General features: G+C 42.6%; 1 protein-coding gene across 6 annotated transcripts in view; it reads left to right on the top strand.

The window, feature by feature from the left end:
* Positions 1-655: 655 nt before the first annotated feature.
* Positions 656-25047, top strand: part of LMO3 (LIM domain only 3) — a 60733-nt gene continuing 36341 nt past the window's right edge. Inside the window, exons 1-4 of one of the 6 annotated variants that reach the window (XM_036401381.2) lie at positions 2106-2289; positions 2508-2573; positions 7864-7953; positions 10063-10276. In XM_036401381.2, the coding sequence (XP_036257274.1) occupies positions 7923-7953; positions 10063-10276 (245 nt within the window). In that variant the 5' untranslated portion in view covers positions 2106-2289; positions 2508-2573; positions 7864-7922. Of the gene's footprint in view, positions 681-2105; positions 2574-3521; positions 3652-7863; positions 7954-10062; positions 10277-25047 lie in introns of those variants that run through there. The other 5 variants (XM_036401385.2, XM_036401387.2, XM_036401386.2 and 2 more) reach the window with 5 other exon arrangements.

Below are 25047 nucleotides of genomic sequence, written 5' to 3'. Positions count from 1 at the left end.
AGTGTAAAGAGGGGTGGAAGATGCAATTAGATCTGGGTGTTTGTTCCTTTCTCTTCCCCGCACATGCACACACATACACACAAAGTGACAAAGTGGTTAATGTCTTTGCAGGTTGGTGTTGACATCGGGTATCTTATTGCCACAGTCCAAATAGAGTACTAATTACTGCGAATGATGTCACTGTAGGCAGAGGAATAATCCCATCATTTAATTAGTTGAATGATTTAAACAAAGATTTGCATAGATGCACTAATCAGTTGCCATGAATTACAGAGCAGCAGTTGCCAGCGAGGGGTAACAGATCATACAGTTGGAGGGAAAAAAAATCTCATCTCCTTGAACATAATTAATTTAATTGTCCTCATTAGCTGTACCATTTGTTTTGATTTTATTTCTCCCTTTCCCCACACATAACTTCTCCCTCCCTCTTTTCTTCTCCTTCTCCAAGTGCATTGGTGGAGAGAGGCACACACACACTCACACTGCTGTATTTCCAGAGTGGCTGTGACAGAGGTAGTCTATAAACAGAGGGAAGTCAGGCTCTCCTGAGCCTATGGGTGCGTGCAGGAGAGGAGCAGGTTTCTGTTAAGTTTGGCTTTTCTCTGTGTGCAGATCAAATCAGCAGAAAGGGGCTCTGTTAGTCTGCTGCCTCTGGTTGTGCTTTTCGGGTTCTTGCTCAGGTTGGTCGTGGCTGAGTTTTGTTGCTACTTAGAGGGAGAGGGGGCAAGAGATTCAGGAATTGTTCATTGCACAATATGCTTGTTACAGGAACCTTTATATATGTATATTTATATGTATTAAAAAAAAAAAGCGAGGCGCTTACAATGTGGGGGGGAGGTGGGGGAACCTGTCCTAAACATATACATTTCTGAGGTTGCTTTGATTTTTATTAGAGCTGCTGGATCATACGAGGGAGGGGTGTAGATGGCAGGGCACTTCAATGCTTTTAAATCTTTCTTGGGTCTTGAAAGACTTCTATAATATGAGTGTCATTCAAATTTAGGGTATATTGTAAGCTGACATCTTTCAAAGCTTTGTGGAAATCTAGCGTGGTGCTTCTAATAGCAGACAACAGATATTCACTTTGAAGTCTGAAAACTGTATTCACAAATTCTTAATCTGGTCTTTCTCCAACTGCAGATGGCTCTTAGAGGAAGATGCTTTGGATTTTTTTAACTTTATTTACAGTAGGCTAGGCTCAACATCTTTATTATAAAACACGAAGAAACAGTCATCTGTGAGCGTGACTGGGTATCAAAGTGTGCTCTGCCTCTCGTGTTTGCGTGTCTGTCTGTCTGTCTTGTGGTCAGGGGTGCTCAGCACCTCTAACAGCCCACATATCTATTATCTTTCCCCTCCTCCAACGCTAGGTAGAAAGGATAAGGATCTGCTTTCAGGTCCTGGGATGAGGATGCTGTAGGGGGTGAATGGCTTGGCTTCCTTCAGCATTCAGCTTCAAAAGTGCAGTCGGGGGTGGGTGGCATGTGGCAGGTGAGGCCCGGGGGTGGCACGGCCGGGGACCGTGCGTGGAGCAGGAAACTTTCGCAGCGGAGTTTCCACTGAGCAGCTCAGACCTAGCACGAGAGAGAGGCAGAGTTTTCACCTTCAGGGATTTTTCTCATTACTCATTAATAGAGAGATATGTATCTTGCCTTTTTTTTTCTTTTTTTTTTTTCTCTCTTTTTTGCGTGGGCAACTTCTGGTTTTGTTCGAGCCAAGTATTTTGGGAGGAGTGATGGTGGGTGGGGGGCTCCCCTGGCTGCCCGGGTGTGCTCCTGGAGCACTCTCTGGGAAGGTGATCCCGAGCCGCTTCGGCAGAGGTCACTTGTGTGTGTGTGTGTGTGTGCGTGTGTCCCTGGTGTTTGTGTCTAGCATATGCATGTGGTTTTGCTGACTGCACTTGCAGGCTTGTAAATTTTCACCATGGGAAATTACCAACAAAGCCCAATCTGTCTCCTGGCTGCTTTGCACTTTCCGAGGGCGGCTGTACTTGAGCGAGCTGCAGAACGAGAGAGAAAGCGAGAGGGAGAGAGAGAGAGAAAGGGGGAGTTGGGAGGGGGGAGAGGAAGGGTGGGTGGGTGGGTGGAGGGGGAGAGAGGTAAATAGCCTTAAATCGGAAGGGAGCTGCTTCTCTGTGGTCTTCCACAAGAGCTGCCTGGGCTCTGCTGGCTCAGTAATAACTGAGTGACCTTTTCTTTTGCTGTATTATGTCTGGCTGGTAAGGGATTGCATTTTGCAGCTGATAAAGCCCTGACTTCATTCAACTCGGCTCCTCACACGCTGCTTTAGGTAAGTTGTCTTCAGCCAGGACGGAGACAGACAGCCTTGGACTGCAAGATACTAAAAGGAGGACACCTGTAGCTCGGATGCGGTCAACACAATTACTTGGCGGATCCTTGAGGACCTCATTATTTTAAACTTAAAGAATAGCGATCTCCCTCCCCATCTCTCCCACCCCCTCTTTATTTTTTTTCCCCAAACAATGCTTCTTTTTGACCTTTTCCAAGGAGAAGAGCTACAAAGCAGCCACTGTGCTTATTGAACTGCCTCCCCTGTATCGCTTAATTGAGAAGGTAAGTGAGGCAACTGTGTACATAAGCTTTGGGTCATTTGTGTATGTGTGCCTGCATCACTCTCTCTCTCTCCTTCTCTCTCTCTCTCTCTCTGAGTCATAAGCCGGGGCTGCAATACACACACACACATCTCTGCACTGCAACTTTCACTCGAGCTGCAGCTCTGCTGAGACTGTTTTGTTTAAATCATGTGAGGCTTCATTATTTTTATGATGAGACATGAAATACATGCAAGCAGCGGATGCTGAGCGAAACCCCTCCGACTGCACGTCTCGAGAAATAGCAGTCAAAGTTAACAATGAATTGCAGCCCCACCACTACCCCCCTCCCCGTTATTATTGTTATTATTATTCTTGCTTCTTCCAGAGCTTCTCGAAACACGCTCTCAATTACCAAGGGAGTCGGTTAATTTCCCACTCCCCGGCTTTAATCCACAAGCCTCCCCGTACAGCAGTTTAATTTGCAGCTGGTTCGGTGCAGGGTTAACCCTTTGGGCAGAGCGGAGGCAGGAGCGGGGCGGGGAGCCCGGGGGGCGGCAGGGACGCGCTCGGGCTGCGGGGTCCGGGCTCCCGCGTCCTCCCTCTCCCGGAGCGGCCGGAGGGAAGGGCAGCAGCGCTACTTCTGTCTGCCAGCATTTCTCTTTTCTCCTCTCCTTTTTTTTAATTTTTTTTTTTGGTGGTTTTTTTTTTTCCTCTTCTCCCCCCGCTTCTCCCTTCCCAGCGAGCGCGATACGGTATGCCTAACGCCGCATGTGACAGTTTAATCAAACCCATTTGTTACAACAAAGCTAAGAGACCGCTGGGATTATAGGCTTACGGCAGAGTTAGGGCAGCATGTGGCTTTGTCGCTCGCCACCGCCGCTCGGGGTGTGCCGTCCCCCCATCCATCCTCATCCACATCCTCATCCTCATCCCCGGCCCCGCCGCCCCCCGCCCCCGCTGCGGCGCGCCGCGCTCCCGCTCACTTGACCCGAGCCGAGGAAGCACTTGCTACTTTTGCCGGGATTTGGTGCTTCAATGAGAAGGAGCTCTCCAGGCGCCCGTAAATCAACTCATGCAGAAAAAGGAGAAAAGTTTTGGTAAGGCGGCGGTGGCCGGCGCTGTGCGCTCCGGGGGGAGGCGGGGGGTTCCTCCTTCCTCTTCTTCCATCCTCACCGCGCTGCCAGCGTGTGCTCCGAGCAGACCCCAAACACCGCTTCCGAATAGGACAGCTCTGTAGGACCGCTCTTTAAAGCGATTCCTTTCGCTCGGTGCAACAAACATTGCGACGCGCCGTCCCCGACACCTCCCTCTCCCCATCCTTTGGATGCTCGGAAAGGAATTGGCATAAAAGGCTTGAGCGTCTAACTCCGAAAAGGGATTCTTTGTTGTGGAGTATATGTTTCTTATTTATTTTATTTTTTTCATTTTGCATGTGAGCTGCATCAAAATTGAACTCAGTCTTGCAAATCTCTTGTTGGCCTTTGCCAAGCACTAGCACTTTGCTGCCATGGTAACTGTAATTAAACTGATAAGAGTGGAAAAATGTCAGTATCTCTGAGCCTTGCAGCTGCATTGGAGAAAAAGGGAATCAAATTGGTTCCCAGCACCACTGCTCTAAAAAAGGAGGGGGGGGAAGAGTGGAGGGGGGGGGGACGACTAGGGGAGAGAGATGGGGGACATGCCAGGGGTAGGAACATAGCTCAGCAGCTCCAGTCCCTGAGATCTGGGTACATCTATTTGCTGTGCTGTCCCTTAGGGGGCTACAGCCTGCAGGGATGCTCTGGGCCAGTGAACAGAGAGAAACAAGCTTTTAGGCCCAATCTAGCTTTCAAAAAGAGAAGGGGAAAGAAGAAGAGAAATCTTTTGTTTGGTGTCTCTTGGCAATCGACTAGCCATGTTGGCCAAATTCTTTTAATCTGTATCACTGCTCCCAGCTGTGGGACTGCATTCCCATTTTTATTTTTTGCCTAGCCTCTTCTCTTTTCCTTTTTCTTTTTTTTTTTTTTCCATCCCCTCCTTCCCAACCCATATCCTTTATTTAGAAAGAAAAAAAAATCAAAAATGATAAAGAAAAAACCCAGATTCCTCTGTAGAAGAAGGGGCAGGAGGTGAAGTCTAGCTATATACCATGGAAAATTAACTCAAAAGTATACAGGAGAGGCTATATTCAGAGTGCTGAAATCCTTACTTTTATTTTTAAAAAAACCCCGAGTGTTATGGAGTTGCGGTTACTTTGTTGTGTTAACTACAGAAGCTGAGCCTGTGCGGATGAATGGCACAGAACAAGAGAGCATAATGGAGGCAATCAACCGTTAGGCTGCTTCACAATGCAATCCAGGCAATTAAAAGCTCACCAGAGTTTAAATGAAATGGTTCCACTTATTTCTGTGCACCACACTGCACAGGCTATTATTTATGTCTCTTTTTTTAATTATGATTTCCCTTAAACTGTCAAATAACTCAGAATAGCAGGGTCTCGGAGGCAATAAGAATTTTCCACAGAACAATTTACATGCCAATCTAAAACTAGTTACGACTCCTGATGTGCTACATATGAGTTCTGAAATGTTTCTTAGCTTCTGAAACCTCAACTTTTTTCTTTTTTTTTCCCTGAGTCTGTGTGTGTTGCCCTGAATTACTGGAGCTCTGAATGCTTTTAGGATGAAGCTACAAAGTGGGAAAGCAGCAGAAAAGTATTCTTCTTGTCTTTTCCTGAACCCCTAACTCTCCTGTTGACTGCATGTTGTCTGTCAGTTTGCTTTTAAAGACTGATGCACACAATGCTTAATTTGCTCCAAACTGATTTTTCAATTTTTTTTCCCCCTAAGTAGGGGCAAGTTTCCCTTTTGTGCTGTTTGTGCTACTGTCTTTGGTGGAACTGTGTGCATGCTTCTGAAAAAGGGGGGAAGAGTGGTCTTTAAAAGTTTGTAAGAGATCCAGTGCATAACAGAACTCTTTCTCCAAGGACTGCCTGTACCACAAACAAGAACTGAGTTCTGAGTGTCTGATGCCATGCTCAGCACCATCAGGGACTAATCTCGCTTACAGATGCTTCTAAATCACTAACACAATATAGTTCATTACATCAAATCCTCATTCCCCTTGATTTTTGAGAAGGGTGATGATTTGAGTGAGACGGATTTTTGCTTCTCTGCCTTCCCTGGGAGCCTAATTTAGCTTTTTCCAGCAACCATTCCTCTTTATCCTGAAATCATAGTCACAAATCAGTTGACAGTGTTTCATCACACCATAATAACAATAAACAGGGAGGGGAGTCAGTTGCATTGAACTTATTTAGGGAGATTGAGAGAAATCTGAAACCCTGCAAGTCTGGTTTTTAAGTTCTCCCTTCAAAAATCCTAAAGAGGGTGACTGGTGATGAAGAAGTCTTATTCCTGCCTCAGCTCTGCAGTTTATGTGCAGTATCCTGGGGACTGGGGGTGGAGGAAGGGAGGGAGCAGAGGGAAGGATAGAGGAAGCCCTTGAAAGCATATTGGGGTGAAATAAAAAGGGTTTGTTTGACAGTGACAGACTAGGCACTGAAATTCCTCAGTTCTGAGAACAGATCTGCTCTGTGATGCAGAGCATGGGTAGAACTCTGCAGAACTGAAGGGAAAGCTGGGTTTGATTTTTTTTTCTTTTTTTTTTCTTTTTTTTCCACAGCCTGGGTTGTAGCACTTAGGGAATTGTATGATGTTTTGAAAGTGCTCCATAAGCTCTGCTTTCCTGGGGGAGGGGGAGAGGAAGGCAGCCAGGCAGCAGCGCTGTGCACTGCCACCTGATATTTCAGCAGTGAGCGGTTTGGATGGGTTTGCGGGTGCTGTCAGCCTCTGAAAAGGCCCTTCCCATGTCCTAGGGAATAAATGAGTACTTAAACTGCAGCCTGTGAAAAGCTGGCTGACAGTGAGCTGCAAGGTATTCTTATTGCCAAATTAAGGGAGAGCTAAAAATACACAAGCATGTATCTGAAAAGTGCAACTGCATCAGAGACCTTATGGGAATGTTAAAGGGGGGAGAGAGATGGTCTGTGGGGTGATCTGCATTAGGGTGGTTCATATAAATACAGGGGGAAAAGGCAATAGAATGTTCTGTTGTCAAAACTAAGGGATTTAAACAGGGCATGTGAAGAAAAGGACATTTTCAAATTCAGAGATATGTCAAACACTTCTTGACTTTGTTTAGAACCTTTCTACACTACCAAAAAAAGCATAACTCCTTTTTTTTCTTACAATGAAGCAGTAGTTTGGGGAAATTGAAATAACAAAATAGAACCAGCTTCATTGCATGTAAAGTGAGATCAGGTCTATCAGAGGAGAAAAGCATTCCTTCCCTCCAAAAGCTGCTGCAGATAGAATCCCTAATCTGAAGATGCTGCCAGTGGGGTGTCAGCACCACCTTCTCTCCCTGCCTCAGGAAAACAGACATGCAGGGTTGCAAATTCTTCTTCCATGGGGTGTTTGCCCCTTTGCAGTTGTCCCTATAAGAAGGTTTTGGACTAACCAGTGTGAATGACAGGGCTCTGCCTACTTTCCTCATGTAGTGAGCATCTCAAAAGCTGTGCAGGCTATGTGCAAGCTGCAGTTTTATTTGTAATACAATAACCTCATGTTTGCAGCGTATACCTCGGGAATTATCAGGCTTGATTACTGCAATCTGCTCAGACACTCACTTGTTTGGCTGTGTTTCTGTGGCATCTTGTTCCCTTCAGACAGCTCAGGACAGTAGATCAGCCTGGATCAGGGACTGTCAGCCTCCACTCTCTAACCCGCTTCCTTATCAGGCGATGAAATTTTTACATTAAGATTTTTTTCGTTAAAGCCTTTAACTGTGTTAGCTCCTAGTTTATTCTGGTTTCCCTCGAGCTAAAGATTAAAGTCCTAGAACAGCCCTTCATGCTTCTAAACTTTTTTTTTAAACTGAGTTACAAGAAGTTTATACAAATTGTGGCTGATTTTATGCATTTGTCCTCTACATGGCCAAAGAGACAGTCTGGGGATAAGCCCGTTGTTGGCACCTGGTGGATATTTACACTCTACTGTGATAAGCAACGTTACAGATTAAGGCTTTTTGACCAAGCAATGTTATTTGAGTTTCAGCAGGAGTTCCCTTTACAGTCTGGTATAGGTTCCTTACCAAAAATCTCTGATATTTTCACTGCTTTGAGTCATTTATTTGTAGCCATGTTACATTGCTGTTTCATGGATGTACCTTGGATTCAGGGGAGTCAGCTGTCAGTTGAAGATGCTGTAAAGGCTCAGCCTTTGTCTCATGGTGCCTTCTCAAGAGGAAATGTGTGTGTTCATTCCCAGATCTGCCACAGACTGTGGAGCCCAGCGCAGGTCACTGGATCTCATCCTCCCCCTTGGGAATGAGAGACAGATCTTGGGAGTTTCTACGTGGTGAGGAGCTATGAGCATCAACTGGGGAGTGATGGGAGGGACAGCACTGACAATTTTTATACTGGTTGATAGAAAAATACAGACCTTACACTGCTGTCAGGAGATTTAGATGTTGTGCAGCAGCACTGCTGGGGTGCTTTGGGGTGTCTGCTAGCAGAGCTGCCTGCACACCCCTGACCAGCTCCTCCATTGCTCCAAGGTGTGTGACAGGCTACATTGCAAAGAGAGGAGCAAGGCTGCTGTTGCAATAAGAATTACTATTTCTAATTCAGCAATCAGCTTCGCAGGTGAGACTCAGGAGTTAGCTTGGGAAAGTCACTTAACTGGCCATGCGGTCCCTGCGCTCCATGTAAATTCCATGTGTTCTACACACACCTCTGTAGAGCTCCCTGGGATGCCTTAGCCTGTTGGTTTTGCAGCCCTAACATCCATAAAGGCACACTCTGCCATTGCTTCAAAGGTTACACTAGTTTTCCTCTTTTTCTTACGAGGGATGACAAAAAAGCAAATACAAACCCAACCAAACAACCCCAAACTCGTCTGTGTTCAACTCTGAGCCTGCCTGTCTGTGGTGGTGTGTTACAGCACCAGCCAAGGTCTGCTGATAGAAGCTGACACTGCCAAGCTTTCTTAACTCCAGGTAGTAGAGCCTTTATGGTGAGGGGCTCTTGAATTTGCTCCTCTTTGCTATGAGACTCTATTCAACCATTCCCAATCTCTGGATGATAATAATAGGGTTCCAAACCTCGAGCGTTGGAGTAGGATTTGCTTGTTGGCAACAGCATTCCTTCCCCAGTCTTGACAAATTCTCATTGCAATATTCAGACACTTTCTAGTGAGTAGTATCTTTTTTTGAAGTTGCATCACTGGCTTTAAAACAGTGAGGTGACCCCTACTGAACAATGTGTCGGTTCTTCCGTTCTCTCCTGTCCCTGTTTGATGTCCACCAAAATATCCACAGGGCTGTTATTTTGCTTATCCTAAGAGGTAACTGTGAGAGAATTAGTCAGAGTGCACTGGGGTGGCAGCTCATGCAGCTAAGCAGAGAGACCAGTCTGTGAGCACTTTGGGGCAGTGACCTCTCCCCATTTACTGTAAAGCTGAGGGCAATTGATTTTTGAATGGATCCCTGGAAGCTGGCTGTGTTGCTCTGAGTAACATCACTCAGCTGTGTTCCCCTTTTCGCTGGTTCTGTCCATTAAACAGTGTTTCAGGAGTTTGAATGTTTTTTAAATGCTCTCAGCTATTACATCAAAAGTTGTATATGTACTTAATGGACACTACTGTACTCCTTGTCCCGAAGTAGCTGTTGGCTAAAACTGGGATTGGAAAGCGGGGCAGCATTTTTATTTTGTTTTTCTTGACAAACTAGAACCTCTCTGACCTTGTGCAAATTATTTTAAGTCAGATTTTTCAGGAGGTCCTTCCACTGCAGGTTGTGACTGGCGTTGCTGCTACTGCAGTCTTTGGAAATCTTGTCGCTTCATTATTGTGTCTAAAAAGAACAAAAATATTAAAAAACATCACCAAAATTTCTATGTCAAATCTCTCAGAAACTCTTGCACCATGTCTCTAAAAGCTCCAATCTTTTCTTCTTTAAAAACTTAAGTTCTTTTATATTTTATAAAGATAGTGCAAATAAGTCCAAATATGTGGATTTAAGAATGTTTGAGATATAGATATCCTGTTGATTTAAATTTTAGGTTGAGTATTGGAGATATGCTGTTTATTTAAATTTCGCATCGCTAAATATTGGATACTGTGGCTGAAATCGGGCAACTTTTCAACTGGACTGTTTTAACATTTTGTGTTACTTTTTTTAAATCTTATTTCTTTTCAGCAAAGAGACCAGGTAAATGAGGTGTTAAAGAGAAGCTGTGGAACTTAGAGCAGTGGAAGTTTCTGCTCTCAAATTTATCTTAGCCTTGTTTTCAGCTCGCTGTGGTCTGACTAGGTTATTTTATCCTACCTACACCATTGACTTTTAAATGAACTGGATGTGGGGTGGCGGCGGGGGGAGAAGCGAGGTGGAGGAAGAAAAGGGCAAGAGTTTTTTTGTACTTAAGAGAAGACTGAAAATAGATATTCTCTCGTCTTACTGTATTTCAGGTATACAAATGCTCTCAGTCCAGCCAGACACCAAGCCGAAAGGTTGTGCTGGCTGCAACCGTAAGATTAAAGACCGATATCTTCTAAAGGCCCTGGACAAATATTGGCATGAGGACTGCCTGAAATGTGCCTGCTGTGACTGTCGCCTGGGGGAGGTGGGCTCTACCTTGTACACCAAAGCCAACCTTATCCTTTGTCGCAGAGACTATCTGAGGTAGGTCACGGCCTTCTTCCATTCGCTGGCAAGCTCGGGAAACCTGCTCAGCCCTTCCTGCAGAGCTGCTCTCACACTGGCAGGGCTGCAAGGCTGACTCTTGGAGGAAACAAATACTGAAAGATGGAGATTGAATTAAAATCTGAGTCAAAAAGCGCACACAAGCAGGTTGTGGAGGTGGCTGCCAGATTTATGATGCTGATGCTGGTGTAGAGAAGAGTAATTCCCCTCTGCTCCCCACAGCACTGTGCTTCTGGGGAGGTGGGGGTCTCCCGCTCCCCCTCCTCCTCCTGGCAGCACGGTGGTGGCCAGATGTCACAGCCTGAAACCAGTTCTGTGGTTTTCACCCAGCTTCAGGGCAGGGCTGGAACCCTGCAGGTGAGGGACATTTCGCCCGTCTTCACTTTTGTCCTTTTAGTTTGCCAAAGGATTTCATTTGTGGCACTCAAGTTTTAGGAAGGCTGACACTCAGCTGTGTGAAGCTGGACCAGGATAGCCAACTGAATTCCCCATTTTTAATAGCCATAAACTCCAAGCCACTCTGCTCCTGGTTTCACTTGGCAGCCCAGGTGGGATGCTGGCTAACCTGTGGCCACCTGTTAGGGGTAACAAATCAGTACCTGCTTTTCTCTCTTCTCGTTTGCTTGTGGACCTACATTCTCAAAAGTATTTGAGGAATAACTCGTAGCAAAGTATGGATGAGCAGCACCAGGGTAGTTTATCAACACATCGTGTGTCAATAGGGCTGCTTTGCACGAATGGAGTTTAACTGGGAAGTTTAGTGTCCCTGGGCTCTCAATAGTAAAATAGAGAGAAAAGGCTCCTCTGGGGTGATTCCAAGCACCTATTCCCCACAGTAACACCTTTCCTCCCTGTGGAGGGGGTCTCATGAGACTAGCTGCTCCAGGCTAAGGTGAACTTCTGTGAATATTTCCCTTGCCCCGTCAGTGAAGCCTTTTCCTTTTAAAGGGACATTGAACTCGCTAATACATTGGGGGAAAATTAAAATTCTTTTTGAATGCGTTAACTTCCAAGTTCCGCTTAAGTACAGGCTCCAAATAGGAGAGGTTCCCATGCACTGATCAGTTCCCAAATTATACACCATGAGTAGGTAGGAACAGGAATCAGGACTAAAGCACCGACAACTATCAGTACTCTGGCTCTCCATGTGACCACCTCTAGAAAAAATGGATGGAACAAAAACCTTCCAAAATCCACTGTGCATTTGTTGAACTGGGGCTGAAAGGCAGATCAGGTTCTTCAGATAGGCTTAGACTTAATGGTAAAAGTATTCTGCTACCTATTCAAGCTCTGAACTGAACCCAAGATAGAGGGCTGGGAATTCAGCATAGAGGCTGCATCTCAAACCTGATGTGTTAAAGCTGCCAAAGTAGTAGGTAACAAAACCTCACTTTTAAAAGCTGGTGGAACAGAAGGGAATTGTTGTACATGAGCTTAGGTCACTTGTGGTCTTTTGGTGAGTGTGTGTAGAGAGGGTTTGAAAAAGGTTTTGGTGCGGGAAAGTAACATCCCAATTTTTAAACCCCATTTTATTAATCTTTGTTATACAACAACTGCCTGCAGGAGCGAGAGAACTGCTATGGCTGTTTCATCTGAGTTCCAAATTTACTCGAGACTTTGAGCTTACTGAATCTCCCAAGTGCTAGTGCAGCAGATCTAATGTTTTGAAATCAAATGTTTAAAATCAAAACCAGAAATGATGTGGTAGCAAAGATATGAGCAAAGCATTTCCCCAGCACAGGTGCATTCACACACGCTCTTGCTCTCTGGTCTTTGAGGGTTTAACAGGAGTAAATATTTTGCTAACAGATTGTTAAAACTCATACTAAGTGATTCAGAGAAAGGAGATTTTTTGTTGTTGTTGTTTGTCATAATCACATTCAAACTGGTGTTTCATTTATTTCTTCATACATAACACCTTTTACATTTGCACGTGAAACCAGCATACAGGAGAAATCCTATAACTGGTTTTAAGATATTTCTGGTTTTTGTCTCTGGATTTATTGAGTCTTAATGGAGCTATTTCGTTGTGATTTTTTTTTCTTTTGGTGATACTTGTGAGTGCATAGATTTAAACTTGGTATTTACACTAAACTTCAAACTGATGCACTTAAGGTAATTGCAGATAGTCATTTGCCTCATTGCATCTTATCTACTTAGTTATGCAGTGAACCTATAAAAGTGATATTTTTAGTGCTAATGTACAGACTAGTTAAATTTTCTCTAGCTTTGTAGTCAAATAAGCTTTCATATTTAGTAACCCACTTGATATGAATTTAAGGAACAAATTGCATTGTACTAATGATCACATTAGAGTTTGATTATGGTTTCAAACTATCTTCTTAGGTTTTTTCCTTTTTAACCATAAAGGGAGCCTTCGCTGTGTATAAAACTGTTCTGGCTTCCTATTAATTTATGTGGTGCCCTCTAGAGGATATGTGGCTTGAACGATACTATAAAGAGTAAAATTGCTTATTAACTTGTCTCTCAGCGTTCATTATGCTTTTCAATAAGATAGACATTCTACAGATGCTACAAGCAATCATGCAGCCAGTTTGGGTGCTTTAGAATTCATGTTTAAGTTCGTAAATGGTGTGATTGTGTCTTTGCCTGTTTGCAAAAATACTTCCAGTATCTTTCATTTAGAGATGCCTGCCAAAAAAATCTGCACCCTCCCTCAGCCCTGATGCATGCTCTCGTGTTGCAGCTGAGCCCTGAGGTCCCCACTTTGAGCTCCTTATAAATAGTCTGCATCTTCAGAACTCCAAAACTTGCTTTGCTTTAGCTGTCTCCTTTGGTAAAATTAGTTAATTATACTACATTAAACCCTTTTCCTCCGGATCAGGAGGGATTGAGGGAATGGAAGGAGTCTTTAATGAAGTAAGGAGCTTGAAAGATGCTGTGGGTGTGAGAGGCTCTGCCCTGGAATGTGATTCCTGTTCAGCACTCCAGCAGTTCCTGAGGTGCCGGGGTGACCGCGGCAGGAGCGGGCTCTGCTCTGTTAACGAGGATGGGAACTGACTTGAGCAAAGAAAGGGCTCAGCGTTAGCAATAACACACTCCCCGAAAATGATATGCAGAGGATAATTCCCCTGCAGGCTTCTGTCTTCTGCTTATACACTCCTGGGTTAGGAAGTGAAGACTTAATTTGAGGAACTTAGGTTTACGCCAATATTTCAAGTCCATTTATAAGAAGTGAAATATGCAAGAACTTTTTTTTTCTCCCCTTCTTTTCCTCCAGAACTGTATGGTGACATCTTAATGCATCAGCCTATCCTGCTCTGTCCTCTCTTCTGACTGGCAGCGTGTCCATTTGCAAGCACAATATTCCCTTTGAAATCTGTCATTACTGCCATTAATGACCAGTCATTATGTTAACAGCCCTTGGGCTGTTAACATGTCAAACTGGTTGTTAACTGGAATGTTATTACTTATTTAAACCTCAGGTATGAGTTGTGTGAAATGTGCTTTGGTTGCACGTTCTGGGCTGCTTCTGCACAAAACAATAGGGAAACAGCAGAGCGTTGGCCTTTGGGGTGCCAAGGGATTTGCTTTCTGTTCCATCTGCTCATTTGATTTCTATAAATTTGTGAGGTTCTCCTACCCCTGGGCAGCCTCCTAATTTCAGTGTGCAATCCCTTCTCTTAGCCTTGCCTGCAAATGGGCAGCCGTGGATGTTGCCAGATGCACGGAAACGCCCGCTGCACGTTTGAGATTAATACCTGGCCCCTAGAAGTGCGAAATAAAAGACCAACAATCACATGCAACTCAGTTGTATTAAATAATGAGCTTCCTCGGATGCAGCAGAAATATGAAAGTACAGCTGTGCTAAGCTAGTTGCAATGTAGGTCAATCACCCTTTTCACTTAGGTTTTTAACTACGCAAACCCCGCTGAGCGACCAATGACTACAAAGTGCTGTTTCATTCCTATTTAATTTTGGCAGCATTTTACTGAAGAGCAGGCATTCATGCAGCTAAATTATCTTTGCCGTTTCTGGTTTTAACTCCAGCTCCATGACACTAAATGTTGGAGTGCATATCTCTTAGTAAACACAAAGGATGTGGTTTCTGATATATATATTTATTTTTTTCCCAAATCCACCTCTTAACATGGAAATTGAATTAGAACTTTTATTACTTCTTGCATAATTTCCCTAGCCAGGCAAGCAAGATCATAAGAAAAGGATTAACAAAACTAATATGTTGGGGTGGAATTTTTTGCCCTTAAACACATCTAGAACCTTATTGAGAACGTGGAGGAGGATGACAGAAAGTCTATCTTCTCCCCCCACCCTTCCCCTTCCACCTCAGTATTGATACTATTTGTAAATATACAGCACACTTTAAAACTACCACTGAAGAGCTGTGAAAATGAGTAAATCACCATTCCCGAGGAAAGGGACAGAACACGTTGGGTTTTTCCCTCTTCCCTGCTTGCAGTTTGAAAGACCTGAGAAAAGCCAAGTCTTTAAAACTGGATATTGGAGAAGATCTTATAAATAATGACCACAGAAAGTAATGTTCAACCAGAAAGATTATAAAGATGCTGCCTCTGTAAAATATTTAGCTTCAGAGCAGTTTGAAAAGGGCAGAATTTAGGAAGCAGCTTTTTCCTGTACAACTGCTCGCACTCTAAAGGCAATTATTATTTTAAAAAATTATTGTGTAGGAGTGTTTAGAGAGACTTAAAATGTCTTGTGGCCTGATGCTGATTAGCAGATTCCATTCCTCTCTCAAGTCACGGGCAGTATTGCAAACACCCAAGATATCAGCTTGCTTAAATGCATGTATAAATACTCTGTGTGGATATTTTCATGGGTAGTGGGTTATAAATTTTTTCAAAATGCCTCCTCAACATGTTTCTTGCCCAGCTTGATTAAATAAGGGTAGACCTTTAAAGATTTAAGCACTCTGGGTCTTCAGGAGTATTGAGGTGTTTATGGATGTGAGGCTTTAGAGGACCACTTTCTTCACTAAAGCTTTTTAGAACTGAACCCTTATTCATACATTAATATCCTTGTTGCAATGCATTAAAGGGACAAGTAATTTGCAGGAATATGACCTAAAAATATTTTTAAATACTTTAAAAAATGGTAGGTGTAGCAACTCACTTGTTCTAATTTTGCTGTGTGTGATTAATGTTTTTCTGAATTTACATAAATGGTATAATTTAGTGTGTCTTGGAAATTAAAAAAAAAAAGGCAAGAATACTCTCTCTTCTACTAATTGCCAGAGGTTTTGAAAACCTCCAAACACCTTAACAGTTGTTGAAAGGGATAAGGAGAGTGATGCAAACACGCACAGTTAATCCACCCAACTTGCAAAGAATAATGCTTTTGATTTAGTTACACTCTGGCTAGTTTAGCTTGTTCTTTCTTTAGCTCATCTGTGATAGCTTTTAATAAGAAACATTCAATTAAGCTGTTAAAATTGGTGTTTAAGTCATGTTGAAATGCTGTGAAATGTGTGTACTCACGTTTGACGCTCTTCAGTAGTTCCATGTGTTTCCCCATATCTGCTGGTATTTTTTCTTCAGAGCTGCCAAATTTTTAATAATTGTGTTATTTTTAGTGGCTTAAAATACACAGTTTAATTTTCAAGAATGTGAATCTTCCCTCTTATAAGGCTTCTTGAAAACCAGACGCTCCTCGTGTGTTGTCAAAATACCTCATTAATCCCCTGGAAACGTTCAAAGAATTTCAGGAGACTTTTCAGATGAAAGTACCGTGCCTCTTAAAGCCTGTCCTACAGCTCTTCATTACAGCACTACAGTGCTGTGTATTTTGATGGAAAATTATTTTACTACAAAGGTTTTGCCAATACAGAGCAGCTCAGTAAAGCTTAATAAAAGCGGTGATTTTGGGGAAGACGAAGTAATTCTGCAGTGCCAGAGGATGGGATAATGTTCCTGGCAAAAGAACAACAGCTCTGTAGTTCTGCTTAGTGTTTCCTGTAACCTCTTTTAAAAGAAATGTGAGCTTCTTGTTTTCATCCTTGCTAATTTATTTTTTTTTCTCTCAGATGTGATTTTGTGACCAGTACTTCTTATGAAATATCCATAAAATAATATCCATAATGAAGTTGTTGACATTGGGAATAAATATTATCAACTACATTGTGGCACAGGATTTGATATCCAAGGTTTAACTGGAAAATTTCTGAATTTTTGACCAGAAGCTCATGTGAAACAAAGCATCTGTGCATAATGTAGTAGAATTATATTTAGTTCTAATAGCCTAACACAGATGCCTTTAAAAAGTTCTGAATTCTACTGTATATCTGTTCCTTAAAAAACTACACATTTGTATTTCTTTAAATTTCTTTGAAATTTTAATTAATTTTTGGGGACATTTTACAGTGAAAACTGAAAAAAGCCCCTCAAGTTTCGACCATGCAATTAAAAGGTCTATTACTGAATTTTGTTACTTGCTATTTACTGTATTTTTCAAGTCTTCCAGAAAAGAGATAGCATTTCTTTCTGGATATGAATGTTTGAACAACAAAATCAACACGGGTTAAATTGTAACGCACTTCTTTAGTCCTCCTGACTTTAGAAATTGCTTTTTTTTTTAACTTCGCACTGAAGTTAAGTATATTCATGATGGATTTGGAAATCAAAATACACAGCATGCAACTTATGGTTTCCAAATCAAACTGGTCTTAAGTATTGCAGTCCTTAAGAATCTGTATTTTGGGTATACCTTATTAAATGCATTATTTTTTTGATGGCTAATTTCCCAACAGATTCCTTAGTATGCTAATAGATGACAATTTAATAAATCCAAGTAATAGGTATACATTTGGGGGATTTTTGGTCAAAGTATTCTGGAATTTTTGAAGTTTCTCAGACTCAAATATCTGAAGCAATCAAGTCTACCTTCTCAAAAAGCTTTGCATGTTCCACACCTCCTTCCTAGTAATATAATTCTGGTGCTGTTCCTTTACGTCTTCCTGAAGCTGCTTTTTGCCTCTCCTGGATCAGCTGGCCTTTCAACACCCAGGTCTCATTGCATCTCTTTGGGACATTTAAAAATGGCTCCGGAGATCAGTAGATCCTTCATTTAAAAGAGTAAAAAGGATGTCCAAGTTATCTCTGGAAACATGCATCTTTCTTAGCTGTGTGTATGAATCTATCAAATATTTAAACCTTTCAAATCATACATAAATCTCTGTATATTAGTTTGCTGTGATATATGCACATAAAAATCATGGGGGAATTCTGCATCCTACATTCTACAGGTACTTGCTTGGTCATGTAATCGTGGTCTCATCCTCTCTAAACCAGTGAAGACTGAGTTTAAATGAGTGCTGATAGTTGAGCATTTTGACAGCCCCCTGGCAATTGGCATGGTCAGTCGCTGACTTAATTTAGGAATTTAGGCACATGCTAAAATGCTGGGATGGAGTGCCAGTGTAAGGAATCCACGATCCAGTCCCTCTCCTCACTTGACATCAGAACTGTGGGTACCAGCAGCTGGAGAGTGTTTGGCACCTATTTTTCCAAGAGCACAATGATCCCAATTATTTAACTGCAAGATATTTTCCTTTGGGATTGGAGTGAACCCTGTTGATCTATTTCATAGCAAAACACAGCACAGGGAAATTTTCATGAGGAGAAAATCACCAATTTTATAAGGAGCAGAGTGTCTCTGGAATGATGTTTCTTGGGACATTCCCCTGCAGATCTTGAGTGAAGTGGCCTTCTGTAATCATGGAATTTACACTTTTCATCTTTTCATTTGCAAAAATGATAAGACCTCATGTTGGCACATAGCAGGTGGAAGTGATAATTGCACAACATGCAAAGATAAAATATTTTGGGGGTGGGAGGTGAGAGCAGAGAATATTATGCATGTTATTGTGTCTTTTTTAGAATTTTGAAGTGGGGTGGTGAGAGTGAGAATGTCAAATTGTACATTTGAATATACTGTAATTGACATATTGGAGTAATTAAGCAAAGACTATCCTACACCAGGAGGCAAATGCACCCTTGCTCTTGTATTGCTGCTATCACACTTTTGTTTTTGACAAAGCTCAATCTTGATGTACAGAAATAATCACATCTCTCTTAATATTCTTATATATATTTTGATATAATCCTCAAAAGGCTTGAGAACAATAGCTGATTTTTGCTCATGACAAGTGTCCAAGCCATAAATATATCAGTCTACTCAGTCTCTCAGGTTTTAGCTTAGTGAGTAGTGTTTATTATATTTAACCCAGAATTGAACATCAGTACTGATCCACCATGGAATAAAATAAATATTATTTTATTCTATTTTATAATGTTATTTCTTTGCAGATGCTTTCAAGAGAAATATGTGTTAAAGTTGATGCAAATAGTTTTAGTAATTCCCTGCTTCTGTAAATATGTTAACTCTGAGAAACAGAATTTATTATTCTGTATCAAATTCTGACAATAGTTCAAGTAACAATCACTGAACTTGGTTTTGTCTTTTAGATACATTTTAAGGAAGGATTTCTCAGTAGGAATAGTTCAAATGAGTTACAGGCTGTAGAATAGGGATGGAAATTGCAATCATTGTGAATTATTTTCTTATCTTTTGTCGCTATGGTTGTTTCTACATAAATCTTGGGGGTTTTTTTAAAGTCAGGACTGAGCTCAGTTCAGAGCTACTATTCTTTCTCAAAATTTGTACTAAAAATCAAGATTTTAAGACAATAGAAAACTTAAAAACTCATTTTCCCATAAAGAACACATTTCATTTCTCCCTTTCTAATTTGCGTTAAACAAATTTTACACAGAATTCAGAATTTTCTAGGATCTGATGTTTGGATTTACAAAAAAAGAAACCTTTTCAAAGAAGTCTTTTTAGGCCTAATGTGTCTGTCTGCCTTATACAAAGTGTTAAGAAGGAGGAGGGCAGTTGCAATAACAAGCTGCTCTGCACCAGTTTTCGCTAGCTTCCTTGCTTAATCTGTAATCTGATACATTTAAGAATGCTCTATACCAAAATAACATTAAATCTAATCCTACAAACATGTCCTACATGCTTGGTGTAGCCTGAATAATCCTATTGAAAGGTATAGGTCCTATTAATTTAGAAACATGCCCCAGTAGAGCCAAATCTTTAAAATTAGTTTGGCTTTGCCTGCAAACCCCTCTTGAATTGCTGTGTCCTTGTTCTTTCTATGCTGTTGATAAACCTCCCTGGTCCAGGCAATGCTCAGACCCAGGACTCCCATCCTGGCCAGGCACCTTGTTGCAGTGTCTAGGGTGTCAATCAAAGTTGTGACACCTGTGACAACCTTGCCCTGTTTGTCTCTGACAGGAAGGATGGTTATTTGTATGCTAATCCTACATCCCACTGCCCCAAATCAAACTGCTGAGGAATGATTTAATGGTCCAAGTCTAGGCTTGGCTCTACACCCCATGGGCTCTGCTCTCCACAGCTTTCTGGGAAGCAGCAGTTGGAGGTGAGACAAAACTTTACCAAAAAGCCCTGAGGTTTTGTGTTGATGCTTGTGAACCTTGGGTTCTCTATTCACTTTCTCTTCATGCCCCAAAATTGCACTACTGAACATGTGCTGTGTACTTAGCAGCTTTAGGCTTCCAGAAGAATATGTTCATTTTTATTAAGAAAATGCATTCATACTTTTTTATGCTCCATATAGTAATAAAAAAATATTAAAATCCAGCGTGACACTGAATACTTATAACAGGGCCACTAAAAAGTAAATTAAAACGTATTCTTTCTGCTCAGAACTTCACTTACCAAAACAATCTTAAAACCTGGAGGAAATGCTGCACACACTGCAGCAAATGTGCTGGTTTTAATGAGCCTGGCTGTGCTGTGAAGTTAGCCAAGAGCACTTCCCCCAGCACCTCCTCACCTAATTCAGTCATAATGCGGAGTGAATAGCTGGGAAAGGAGTCAGAGAGCAAAACAAAGAGCACAAATCCAGAGCTGGGTGTCTTCTGTGCTCTTCTGAGGCCTTTCATGATGACCCCTGTTGGGTCCCAGGCAGGGTCCCAATTACTCTCTGTCCCCAGGTGCAGCACAGCCTGAGCCTTTTCCTGTAACAGGATCTTTCTTTATTCTCCCTGTTCCTCCCAGGTTCTCACCACCTGATAATTACAGGTAAAATATACAAGTGTGTTTTGTAAGAGCACCCCTGAAATATGTAGGGTGGTGGTGGTAGCACCCAGTGCAAGTTATTGAACAATTTGGCCACAATAATCCCAAGCACAGCCTCTCCCTGCTGTGGTAAGCAGGTGCTTGCTTCCATCCACCTCTTTTCCCTCTTTGTACAAATATACCTCCTCTGCTACGAGATTTACTCTGAGTAAAAGCCAGTATATATTTGAAAAATTTACTGTAATTTGCCAGATTATCAGTCTTGATAGGTATGTACTGTGTCTGAACAATAACTCCAGAATTAACTATCCTGAGTAATCCTGTTATTAATGCATAATCTCACTATGGTGACAGATAAACTGTTTTCTTCATGACCTGTTGAAAAAGTAATTTTTGTCTGTTTTATATATGTGCTTGTATAAATATATGTGTAAGGCTTTTTAGCAGACAAGCAACCACTTCATAATTCTGTCTGATTTAAACACCATAAATCCTTTGCTTCTCAGACCCAGCTCTTTCTCCTCATCCTTCCAGTTTCAAGGTGTGTTTTTTGGAAAAGTTAGTTCTTGCCACCAACTCCCACGTTCCTCCTGTTTGGCTGATTTGTGCAATACTGTCAATATTATATAACAAGCATACTGTTGCTTTTAGCAGAGTATCAAAAAGCTGGTATAGGGGACAAGTATTTCTTATCCACTCCCTCTCTTCCTCCTTCCCAAAAAAAATGAAAAAAATTGGAATGAGAAAGAAACAGATTTAGAAAATGATTTCAAGCATGTTAAGTTTCCCAGAAAAAAAATCTTGCCTGAGTGGAAAGATGTGATTTTTGTCACTGTAAGCCTGGATACCACTATCCCTGCAAGGCACTCAAGAATTAACCCTCCCACCCCCAAATTTTGAAGAACTGTTTTATCCATGCTTTTAAGCCCTGATTCTTTGGCTCCTTAAGCTCTAGCTGAGCTCTTGTGAAACCAAACCTAGCCTGGACCTGGTGTGTTTGCTGAGAAAAGGCACTGAAGAGCTCCCTCCCATGACCCCTGTGCTGCAGGAGCTGCCAGCAGGGCTGGGTGCTGACACCCAGAGATGTCATCTTCCTGACAGCAGGAACAAGCAGATACCAGCTGTGGTTTTGCTGTCTCCTTCTTGGTTTGCTTCAACAAAAAAAAAAAATAACAAATCCAATTTGTTAATTCATCCTCACTGCAGTTGCTTGCTGATGGGTGGAGGATACATGTGAATTTCTGTGTCTGCCCTGCCTCAGGGACAGGTGTCTGATGATCCCCCAATCCCTTCTTCCTCCTGCTGTGTACAAGGGGCAGGAGTAGGTACAGCTCTGGTGTTTATTGAAGAAGCAAGAGAAGAGGAAGTGTTAACAGCTGCTTTCCCCAAAATTTCAGAATGCTGAAAATGACAGATGCGTCATGCCAGTGTAAGTGACCGTCCTTCCTCATCACTGGAATTTGGGAGGAAAAAAATTTTAAATTGCAAATTTAAGAAAACTTGTCAAGAGAAGACAACATCAGTTGTCTTTAGATGGGACCCCTGCTTTCTGTTCCTAAAAGTAAATGCAGCCACCAAGACATCTGCATCTGGGCAGATCACTCTTCCGTAGATCTGTACTCCTGCTGTCAGTTTTCCATCCTCCCCCTGCTCAAAATGAACACCAGCAAACTGGGCAACTCCCCACTTCTTAGTGATTGGCAAAGAGTGACAGTTTGTGTGCTCCAAACTGAGTGGTTTTGCTGCAAGATTAATTCTGGAGATCTTCTGTCATTTTGGATGTGGAGGAAGGGATGAGGGGGGCTCTCTCTGTGTGTGTGAGCAGAGGCTACCCGCTGCATGCAGGAGTTTTGGTAAGGAACAAATCCCTGTTGAGAACAATCCAACATTCCTCTGTGTTCTCCATTGCTGCTGCCATAGCTTTCCCCTCCTTCCAAAGGAAAAAAAAAAACCCACACAATTCAAAAACCACAAGAAAAAGTTCCTATCCCATTGTACTAGCACCACATGCAGCAAGTCAAAAGATGGGTAAATTATGGCTGCAGACATTTGGCTCTGCCAAATTTAAAAGGTCACCACCAAAGGGCAGGCACAGAAAAAAAAGTTCCAGTAAAGGGGTAAGAAAGAATAAAAGCCTGAATTCAAAGCATGTTCCTGTATTTGTCCCAACATAAATGATGTCTAGTCACATACATGATATTTTTATCAAATGTTTCTCCTCATGGCCCTAACTGTATTGAGCATGCTGTTGTTGCTTCCTTAATGCAATCTCCAAAGGTCAATCAAGTTATAGAGTCAGGCTGATGAGATTAGATATTACTTTAAAAAATGACCAAAAAACCTGTGTTTGGAGGAAGGCCTGAGTCCAATATAATTCTGTCTGGTTTGCTGTGTCTTTTCCTGGAAACGCTGTGTAAACTGAGCCCATCTCCTTTAGCTCCACGAGTGCTTTCTCATCTCTGGTGATAGCTGAGGTAGCTACATGTTCTTGGGCAGAGATGAGGGAGTCTTCTGGCACAGGACAAAAATAAAATGACACGTTCAAGTGCTTTTTTTTTAATGCTCCAGGGAGATTTTACTATCTGAATTGTGTGCAGTGAGCAGGGATTTTTCATCTCATATATCATTCACCACTTGCTGCAGTGATTCCAAAAAGTCCCACAAGCCAAGTTGCTGCTTGCACCAAAGCGCAGAATTTCTGGTTTGTGAGTTTTAACAACAGATCTTAGAGCTTTTTTTAATATTCACCCAAAATGTGTGGTGGGGAGGTACAAGAAAAGGAGCTGTGCCTGAGGATGACGAAGGATGCACAGTAATGACTATGGCAAAATCCAGCTTTCTTTTACCTTCCCCTCCTTGCTTGTTCTCTCACTGCCATGAGCTTGATGCACAAGGGAGGAGAGCGGGTCCCCAGCTTTGTCTTTGGGCTGCAGATGAAAATCTCATGGTAGCACTAGCCAAGGACTTGGTTTTACATTAGGCTCTTGTACTGACACAGAGCTGTGAGCAGCATGTGAAGTTTGTCTCTGTTTTTACCCCCCCACGCATTTATTTAGGAGTAGTCAACACCTTTTCCAGCATTTGCAAAGTGTCTGGGATGAAATACTAAAGGTGAGGTGATTAAAATCCAGTTTTATGAGTATTTCTCATCTGCTTCAGAGGCTTTGTAGCAAATGCATGAATATTTAATTGCTGTAGTAAAAAGCAGGTGGGGGCAAGCCTCTTCTAGCAATGTCACCTATGAATGCTGAAGTCAGACTGGCCTTCTGTGTCTGTCAGTGGGGCTGGAGTGAATGAATACTCAAGGCTCTGGACAGATGGGTGAGCATCTTGTTACACAGCAATTACAGCATGTGTGCCCACCCTGGGCTTCCTGGCTTTTCCTGAAGTCTCAAGAAATCAAGCAACCTAATTACCTGGCAGTCCTTATAGATCAGCTGTGTTAAAGACACAGTTGTCACTGATGCCTCAATATTGCATGCTTTAGAAATGAAGGAGTGGAAATGGGTCAAATAAGTACTTCTCTTTTTTTTTTTCTTTTTTTTTTTTTGTGTGCAGAGAGCAGGGCAGCTGAAACCTCTTTGAAACCCCTTCTCCCCCATGCTGTGAGAGGGTGGAAGAGCAGGCTGCAGCTCTAACACATAATGGCTGGATGGGTAAAGCAGTGAAGGCTCTGGGCAGTAGCTCTCTGAGCAATGTTGGCTGATGTGACAACACATCAGATTCTCTCTCAGCCTAGTACCATTCTGCTCCATGTCCTTTCCCTGCATCCCCAGCCTAGGTTATCCAGTTTTACAGCTCCTTTCTGTCAGAGTGAGAGAAGCACTGGTGGGAACCTCCTCAGACAGGTCCTACTGGAGACACACTAATTAGGAAAGGGTTAAATGTGTGGAAGAGCAGAGACTGTGCAGGTAGTTCTGCTTGGCATACTCAGGGACCTGTGGGCACTCAGAGAAAGGCAGAAACTGATGGCTCAGCAGGATACACCAGGGAACCTTGAGCTTGGACTGTGAGGGGACAAAAGCCTGGGGGTTCTTTAGTTCCTCCTCGGAGGCACCAGCTCAAAATGTTTGTTATTGCACCCTGAATAAATTGCTTCATGGATCCAGGACTCTGCTAAGGGGAACCTGGTCTGGCTTATGAGTGTGAGGTGCGTGGAGGACCATACAGGAACCTGTCCCTGTCAGGTCACTGGGGCTGCCCCAAATGGGCTTTGGTTCCAGCTCAGCAGCGTGACTGCCAGAGTGGCTCCTGCATGGTTGGACAGGGAAATTTCCTAAACAAAACCCAGTAATTTTGCACCCAGTGCTGAAATTTCAACCTAAGAATCTTGGAGCTATTTTTGTGCACTTACAGACCTGCACTGCCAAAGGAACTCAGCTTAATGTTGCCAAGTCTCTCCAGAACATCTGCTGTGAGCTGTCCTTTGGTTCTGCCAAAGCAGAGTTTGTCAGAAGGGTCCTTGGACGGGAGTTTATGGTTGTGCTTCCCCATTCTTATGGCAATTCCCCCTCAGCTGGACATAGGGCCTGCAGAGTTCATTTATCCTGTTCCAGCCCCTTCATCTGGCACTCAGCACCTACAGGAGGGCAGGAATCTGAAAACAGGCTTTGTTATGACAGAGATCTCCAGATCTCGTAGCAGATGTT

Source organism: Molothrus ater, chromosome 5 (genome assembly GCF_012460135.2).
Source record: "Molothrus ater isolate BHLD 08-10-18 breed brown headed cowbird chromosome 5, BPBGC_Mater_1.1, whole genome shotgun sequence".
In the NCBI taxonomy this organism is placed as follows: Eukaryota; Metazoa; Chordata; class Aves; order Passeriformes; family Icteridae; genus Molothrus; species Molothrus ater.
The sequence above is the reverse complement of the archived record's forward strand: the minus strand, read 5'-3'. Positions and strand labels throughout refer to the sequence as shown.